This window comes from Setaria viridis, chromosome 6 (assembly GCF_005286985.2).
Source record: "Setaria viridis chromosome 6, Setaria_viridis_v4.0, whole genome shotgun sequence".
NCBI lineage: Eukaryota > Viridiplantae > Streptophyta > Magnoliopsida > Poales > Poaceae > Setaria > Setaria viridis.
In genome coordinates, this window is record NC_048268.2 from 24,309,191 (window position 1) to 24,318,177 (window position 8,987).

General features: G+C 45.1%; 1 protein-coding gene across 1 annotated transcript; it reads left to right on the plus strand.

Annotated features, from left to right (window-relative positions):
- Positions 1-7,128: 7,128 nt before the first annotated feature.
- LOC117860298 (auxin-induced in root cultures protein 12) lies at positions 7,129-8,527 on the plus strand. Its single transcript, XM_034743566.2, has one exon. It carries the CDS (start codon positions 7,506-7,508, stop codon positions 8,274-8,276), a length of 771 nt encoding a protein of 256 aa, XP_034599457.1. The 5' UTR covers positions 7,129-7,505; the 3' UTR covers positions 8,277-8,527.
- Positions 8,528-8,987: the final 460 nt, after the last annotated feature.

An 8,987-nucleotide genomic window follows, 5' to 3' on the forward strand; every position in this document is an offset into this window, starting at 1 on the left:
CGCCGGTTCGGACTTTAGGAGCACGGATGGCTCTGTGTCACTATAGAAGCATTCTTAAACGAAACTTTTCCAACTTGTTTTCTGCCTTCATTTACTAACGTCACTTTTAAACAAAGAGTGATTGAGATGGCAACAATGGGTGACTGAGGCAGCGATCCAGGTTAACTTCTATAAAAGTTTGACATTTCTAAATTATAATGAGGACTCTGTTATTTACCATTTTGTAATTATATTTAAAACTATTGCAAAGGTATGAGCTGAGTTGTGTACCTTCTTGTGAGAACTTTCAAGCGGGTTCAACACTCAGCACGGATGCTCTTAGCTGCTTTAAACCTATTACTACAAAGGTGTGAACTGAGTTTAGCTCAGTTAGTTAGGTGTTCCTTTTGGTGAGAGATGTTCAACCGGGTTCAACACTCAGAATGGGTGCTCTTAGCGTTGCTACTCTTTTAGCGGCAATATCTAGGTGTCCTTCGAAGATGCTCACAATGTATGAGTCAACGCGTAACCTATCATGTGAGCATTTTCAACAGATTGTGCTAGTAAGTCACCACAAAATGCATCTTTTGATCGAGTGGTATAAATAACAATTATATGCATAAACATGAGCACTCGTACTAAGTTGAGATCTTAAACCTGATAATGAGGCTCAAAATATGAAAAACCTAACTATATGATCGCGCCCTCGTTTTGCGTTACAATGTGTTTCCTCATCAAGGCGCAGTATATCAACAGGTGACTCTGTTTCTCCTCCTAATATGTGTCTATTGTAGCAATTGTTCGGGACCTATGACGCATTCGGACCCTCGATGTCGCTGGCGTTCGTGGGGGCACCGTGTCCGGGACCTCACTCTCAAGTGTCAACACACATGAATGAATAATAATAAGCTAGAAGTATAAGCATCCGTTCTGAGTCCAAAGACTTAGCCCTCACCGCCGGCAACGCTCGCCGGAGACGATGAGGAACACTCCTGGAACACACGAACAACTCTGGAACGCCAAGAACTATTGTGCCGCAACCGTGCGACGTTTTCTGACTCTTTCATTGCTTAAATAGAGGAAGCAAACTAATGGCCGTAGCCGCTAACTCCATGAACGCACGCACGCCATGCTGCCTAAACTTGTCGCGCCATCCCACGACATGGTCACATGCCGTGCGCTACGGACTCTGAAAAACAGGAACGATCTAAGCCACTTCATGAACTCTCGCATGCATCAGGCTACCTAAGACGTGCTCGCACACGAGCTCAAGTTATTGGAAGCAAAAACAGACCTGACACGACCCTGAACAAAGTAGGATTACCAACAAGACTCAGACTTGGATCCGGGCCAATCCCATGAACCTAGCTAAATGAGCTGCCACATTTTGCGTTAGTTTCTACTCGTTGCCTCGTCTAGGTGCAGTACATCGCCGGGTGACTGTTTCTCCTGAGATATCTCTAACTAGCAAGGTGCCCTGCAAATAGTCGCGGGTAGCTTGTTTTACATGAAGTAAATTTATTCAAATGATTTTATTTTGATTTTTTAATTCTCATTGTTTTGTCTACATTTGCCCAAGGTATCAACTTCTTTTATCATCATATTTTGTGGCACAAAATATATATTCATGACAAAAGGATATCTAAAAAATTGTTTGCGCCCAACCTCTCCGGCGTCCTCATTGCCAATGTCCTAATGTGGGTACTCTATGCTTGCTTTGCCACTTCAAGTGTATCTCCCAGTCATGGCTCGTGTTTGTGCTATGACCACCGCAAATGGTTGTACATGGACTACGGCCTTTTTTTTTACCCTAGATTACCCTAGGTTGTATAACCAAGCTTATATAATAATCTCAAGTAGTAAAAAATAGTCCACATTATAATCTAGAGTATATAATTATAATTTAGATTATATAATCTAAGTTCCCACATTATGATAGTCCTATCATAGCTATCCATACAAATTTATTTCATATCATAATATGATCTTTTACCAAACTGACCATTGAAATTGGTACCTTTGTTTTCTCTCTCCATTCGGCTTCCTTCTCCCCCTCTCCTTTCCCTAACCCGGCTAGATTCGGTAGGATTCTAGTTGTAATAGTACTATATTATTTTAGAAAAAGATTATTGTAATATGTATCTTAGTGATATTTTAGTATAATTTTAAATGAGTAGTCAAATATTTTTTTGATTCTCTCCAATATAGTTATTTTTATCCATTAACCTAGACCCAAAAATTTATCCATTATTTTTATCTCCTTAGATTCTTCTTCCTTCTTCGGTAATTAAGCTGCCCTGCAACTTTATTACTATAAATATTCTTGGAGCTCATATGGAGAGTCTAGGAGGTCTGGTTTGAGTTTCCAATCTTGTTTGCTTTTCCTCTTCTCTGATGACACTTTGAACATCATCACCTTCTCTAATAGGATATTTAGTGCAATTTACATGGCCCGTCTTGTTGCCGAGGTTTAGTCTGTCGTAACTTTATTAGGGGCATCATGCTTCCCACCCAGCTAGAGATTGGACCATCCACCTTTTCTGGTATTCTATGGATGTGAATGAAATTATCTTGCATGCTTTCAATCCAGGATGGTAAATGCACCATTTTAGGGTCTGTTTGCAACGGAGGCTTTTCAAAGGAATTTTGAAGGAATTCCATTCCTGCGTTTTGCTGATGTCATGGTGCGTTTGGGATGGAGGAATGCAACTTCCCGTTCCTATGGAAAGTTTTGCTCTCCTTCACAGAACGCAGGACTCTAAACATCCACTCCAATGCAATTTTTTCGCTGAAGCCCGAGGTGAGCGAGAAGGAAGAGAGGGACTGGAGCTGTTGCCGAGTCTCTATGTTGCACGAAGCAGGAAGAAGCAGTTGAGCACTGCCGCCGGTGACCTGCTTCCGCACCGCCGTCCTCCAGAGCTGGCGAGCAGATTTCATCATGGCCTCCAAAGCTCCTTTGTTGGCCGTCTCTTCCCTCAATGAAGGCTTCTTGTGACATTGTGACGAGTAGGGGTGGGCCTACATGTATTCAAGAGTATTCAAGGGATTCAGTTGGATACCCATTATTTTTTTACAAACATTTGTATATATAGTCTATAACATATATATATAAATTCTAAAAATACATATCATCTCACCAAGCTTACTAGCCCACTTCCAGTCCCTCCCGAAGGCCCAAACGTGGCCTAAATTTAGCTCAGAGGCCTCTCAGCACCTCCACCATTCGTCGAGTCGCTGCATCCTCCAATCCTCCCAAGTCCTGACTCCCTCTCATTCGGTCGTTCGTCCCCGACGGCCCGACTCCCCGAATCCCGAACCGGTGAACCCTACACCTAGACGGCCGGCGGCAGCAGTATCAAGCGGTGCCGCGGAGGGCAGATTCAGTAGGCCAGCGGCTGGAGGTGACGAGCACCATGGTGGAGCTTCGGAGCCGCGAAGGGCCGAGGGCGCCGGCCGTGGGGGCACCGGCCGCTAAGGCAGTGCGCAGCAGGCCGGCAAGCGACCGGCATCGAGGAAACTCAGCACGGCGGCAAGCAGCTCCTTATCCCATTCTCCCATCCTCCAGCACGGCAGCAGCAAGCCGGTCATTTTGTAGGACTGCCATTAGCTGAGTTGTGAATTTGTAAGTTAATATTGCTAAATTGACATCTTATTTCAACATGTTAGTGGCTGCAATTTAGAAATGTCTATGAATTTGTGTCAACCATGGCAGTGACTGTGAGGCAGTGATCATTACATGAAATAGTATCCTGAAACTTAAGTGATTTTATTTTTACATGAACAGATTCGCAACTGATTTTAGTTCTTTATTGGATAGAGGTATGCCATAAACTAGGATTAGGACTGTTCAAATTTTTTTTACCCCGTTATCATTTTGAATACCAATGCTCCAAATCCTGGGCCCGCCCCTGTGGCGAGGCCAACGACTCGTGGCTGCTAATGTCTTCTCGGTCGCGCGTTGGCTCGAGACAGTGCTGCTGCTCGAGGCTACAGACGATCAGAGAGAGAGAGAAGGAAGATGACTCATGGACCAGAGCAAAGGGATGGACAGGAGAACGATACGAGTGGATAAGGATGTTATGTTACGAACTATGGCTGGACTAAGACCGTGGACTGTAGGTCCCGCATGTAAGCGAGAGTTGGAGGAGATAAAATACCTTATGCCATCGTGAATGCATCTGTTAATTGATCTGTAACTAAAGTATAAAAAGTGCAATCCATCTTGAATGATTTTCAGGTTTTCTGGTTCCTGTGTCTCAAATTCATCCATTCCAAGCGTCTCTTCCTGTCTATTTCCTGTATTTTTCCAATCCTGTTTTTGACCAATACCCCATTCTTATTCCTGCGTTTTTTTCCATTACTCTGTTTTGTATTCCTGCATTCCAAACAGCCCTTATATTTGCACAAAGTTTCCGTATAATCATTGTGTGTATTGCCAATCTGTTTTTTATTTTCCTCTGGATCTGTAAATGTTGGAAGCAAACAATCTCGCAGGGATGTCTTGGTAAAGACAATTAGTAATTGTAATTATAGGAGAATAATTTATTTTTTTGAACGATTGCGTTATTTATGAAGAAAGGAATCTGTTGTAAAATAAAATAGCAAAATTTGAGATTGAATCATTGCCAAATCTACAGTGGTGCTGCTGGCCATGGCCAATTGCTATTTCGAAGCAAAATCAAAACAAAAGGATGGCAAGCGGCTTAAGGCACGTTCTAATGTTCCTTGTCTTGACATCTCTTTTAGAGTGTGTTTGGTTGCATGCACCACATGATGCATGCATGGATGATCTTGGATGGGATGGTTCAACCAATTTACTTGTACCATATGGTTCACTCTAATTAGTAGAATAATGTATTAAGTGGGATGGTCTCATCCTGGATGAGTTGGTCCAATTCACCCAACCAAACAAAATGATCATTATTATTTTGAATCATTTCATACATGAATCAAATGATACAACCAACCAAACACACCTTTAGACTCTGTTCGTATTACTCTGCCTTCGTTCAATCCTGCTTATTGCAGCCGCACACACAAATGCTGACCACGGCCACCCAGGCAAGCTGCACAGTGCTCCTGATCAAGCCGTCGATCGAGACAGAATATACTTGAACAGGCTGCTGGTCAGAGTAACATTCGACCATGTCAAGCGACTACTCCGGTTCTTCATCTTGCTTGATCCGCTTGATCTCGCTTGATCCGCTTTTTAAATAATATTGTTTTATTATTTTTGATTTTGTGGTGGCATGCATACATTAGCACCTCGCAGTTAATTCGGCTTGGTCATCGTGGAGTCACGTGGAGATAGGCTTTCAAGTCACTCAACGCCTTCGATAAAATTTTGGACCAGCGCAACGCACCACCTTGCCCACGCACAGGGATTCTACAGTCTACTCTGGATGAACTCCGCGAACTCCTCGCGGACCGGGAGGCCGTACTCGTGTACGTTGCGTAAGCCAAACATGTGAGGCTATCATGATAACAGACTTAAATCTCTGTAGCAGCTGAAATAATGGGGGAATTCGAGAGAAAAATTTTGTGCTTCCACTGCAAACCAACGTACTCATTGGGAATAGGAAGCACTTGTGTGCTATTATTTCTAGGGCTTATCATCTTTAATCATCTTTTCCTAATAAAACTTCTAGAAATGGAGCGCAGGAGATATTGATGAGATGAAAAGAAATCAAATATATAGCTGTATTTCCACACGGACTCTCTAGTTAAAATCTTTTCCATTAGATCATCAAAAATCAACCGCTCCATATATAGGAATCAAATACTTATTGTTCGACCACGCCTCTCCTCAGCGGCTGCAGCTGAGTGCTCTATGCTTCAGGACTGTTTACACAATATTATTGCCCTCTCAAATACTCCTGTCACTCGCCTCCTGAACCGATCCACGCCTGTCACTTCGAGCAATGCATACAAAACTCTCCACCAAGACGACCCTCCCGACCCGGATGCCAAGTTGCCAACCGCTTTTGGAACACCAAACTGCCTACCAATGTTAAGTTCTTCCGATGGCTCCTCCATCCCAGTCGGCTTAATACTCGAGCTATTCTTTACCATAAGAATATTCGCACCCTTGAAGAATCCTTTTGCGAAGTTTGTCATGGTGAACTCGAGACTGCGGATCATATCTTCACGGTTTGTCCCATCGCTGTGGATGTTTGGCAAATGGCAACACCTTGGTATTTTGGTTCGCAATGGAAGCTACGCCATGCCTTGGATTTTCGGCACCGAGCTGTGTCCCTACCTGATCAAGTTCGCTTGGAGGTCATGGTGCTTTTTCTCTGGCAACTTTGGAAGGCCCGAAACAGCCTCATCTTAGACAAGAGGTCCTCTACTTCTACTGAGATCATTGGAAGAATCCTCCGTGACATTGACACTTCTTTTTTGAAATGGAAAGATTACCTTCCATTAATCACTGGCTCTAGGCCGGTCGCGTGACATTTACTCTTGGATGTGTAGATTTGGGAATTGTAAGCCTTACTTGCGTGTTTGGCGTGATTTTATTTTTGCCTTGCTGTAATTCTTTCTGCCTCGTCTCCGGACTGAGAGCTCATGTTTAGGCAATATCTTGTATATTGCGGCAATTAAACTGTTCGATCAATATATTTGGTAGGTGTATGCATGTGGGGATTCATCATATTTTAATTCCGAAATTAATTATTATATAGTTGTATTGGATATTGACTGTTGGGCTGATCTAGACCTTTAGATCTTCATAAAACTTCATAAAATCCAATAGTGTATATTCTTATCTTTTTCGATTATAATGTGGTAATTTCAGATCCTCTCGACGAACGTGATGATTTCTTTTAACACTATTGTATTAAAATAACTAGCAAGTACCCCGTGCAAATAGCGTGGGTAGTTTTCATACTAACAATTTTGCTCTTGTTTTACATGAAATAAATTTATTCAATTGATCTTATTTCGATTTTTTAATTCTTATTGTTTTGTCTACATCATTTAGACTAAGGTACCAACTTCTTTTATTCACAACAATCCATGTGATGAACTAGGAACAAAATATATTAGTAATAGCAAAGATAGAATAGGAAAGTACAGGTCAAAAGTGGCTTCGATGTAATATTCACGTTTCCAGCACCGCGTTTGCACATACCCATCATAGAAAATTCTCTTCGACATTCACTACAGAGATGCTTGCAACGAGCATCATCTATCTGCTCTCTTTCGAGCTTTGCGTTGACGTGACTGTCAACGTCCCGGCTCGTTTTCCACGGAAATTTGGCCACATATCCTTGACAGGAATCATCAACCATTGATTTTTGATGGAACATTGCAAGCTGCAACTGATGCGACCGAGTCCCCACTCGTGTTCCGTTTTTTGTCGCCACAGTTCATTACCCCCAATCCATTCAAATTAATCACCTACTTCCAAGAAAAAGAATTAAGCTCAGTCCACTCCTTGATAGTTGATACAAATCCTCCACACTACAACAAAGCAGCACAGGCGGCGGCGGCTGGAGGAGTGAGCGGATCAACTCCAATTGCACATGGCTTCAACGCCGCCGCTGCAGCTCGCGCTGCTCCTCCTCGTCGTGGCCTTGCCGGCGGCCATGTCCGCGTCGTGCGCCGGTGAGCACTTCCCATCAGGGAGGACCTACGTGACGTGCGAGGACCTCCCGTCCCTCGGAGCCGCGCTGCACTGGACCTACGACGCGTCCGTGCCCTCGCTGTCGCTGGCGTTCGTGGCCGCGCCGGCGGCGCCCGGCGGGTGGGTGGCGTGGGGCATCAACCCCAGCGGCGGCGGCATGGTCGGCGCGCAGGCGCTACTGGTGCTCGCGGGCGACGCCGCCACCTCCGCGGCGTCGGCCGTCAGGACCTACAACATCACCGGCTACGCGCCGCTCGGCAAGGCCTCGACGCCCATCGCGTTCCAGGCCACCGGCCTCGCCGCCGACGTGGGCGTTGGCGGGAAGGTCCGGTTGTACGCCACGCTGCGGCTGGACACGGGGATGAAGAAGGTGGTGAACCACGTGTGGCAGGTCGGGTCCTCCGTGACCAGAGGGGCGCCCGACATACACGCCATGGATGCTGAAAACCTCGCCGCCAGGGGCAAGTTGGTCCTCTCCGACGGGGCCGCGGCGAGCCCTCCCGCGCTCGCCGGCGGCCCGTCCAGCTCCGGCGAGGGTAGCGGCGATGGATCGCCCCCGTTAAGCAGGACGATCTCACGGGCGGCAGACACGGCCAGAGTCTCGGCGCCGGCACTCGTGCTACTCGCGTTGCTGGGTTTCTTGACGACGACGATGGTATTGGTAGCATAGCTGCTCCTGTAAACTACGTACAACATTGCATTTTTTGTGCCCTTTTGTTTATTTCTTTTTTGTCATGTTTCAGTCCTAGATGCATAGATCACAAAACAAATTCAACAGAATCCGTAGTCACATAAATAGTAAGAGCTAAAAGAAACTGCACTACTCTGTTTTGGAATTAGACTACTCTGTTTTCTACTCTGATCTGGACTTAAATCGATGATCAACAATCATTTACAGTAGTAGTTGTTATTTTCCATTTATCTTTGGCAGCTACTGATCACACTCTAGTTTTTCAACCAGCACGAGTGTTGAGCGCTTACTGCTGGGGGCATTACGGTCATCAGAGTTAAATATTGAGGCGATCATTGTTTGCATCATCCCTCTCCCTTTCTTTTACTCTGTTGTATGATTGCAAGCACTGTCTCCACTCAATTCTTGCAAATTGATAGGTTGGTCCAGTAGAGTACATTCCCATGGTTCCCCCAAAAAGTAGGAGAGAAAGACCAGCAGCTATCATACGCATTGGATCACGACGGCGGCTTTGCTGTGGAAAGCCCGGACCATAGATGCACGCCTATCACTAGTGCTCATGATTATGCATACAAGGTGCTTGATATCTGCAAAGCGCTTGCCGGACGACGGATAGAGGAGGTTGTGGCGGTCGGCATCAGGGTTCAGGGATTGTAGCATGATCTTGGCCACTTCAGCAGCGGCGCGTAG

Excerpts from the sequence above, each read along its gene's own strand:
- LOC117860298 (XM_034743566.2), top strand. The coding sequence starts at position 7,506 with ATGGCTTCAACGCCGCCGCTGCAGCTCGCGCTGCTCCTCCTCGTCGTG.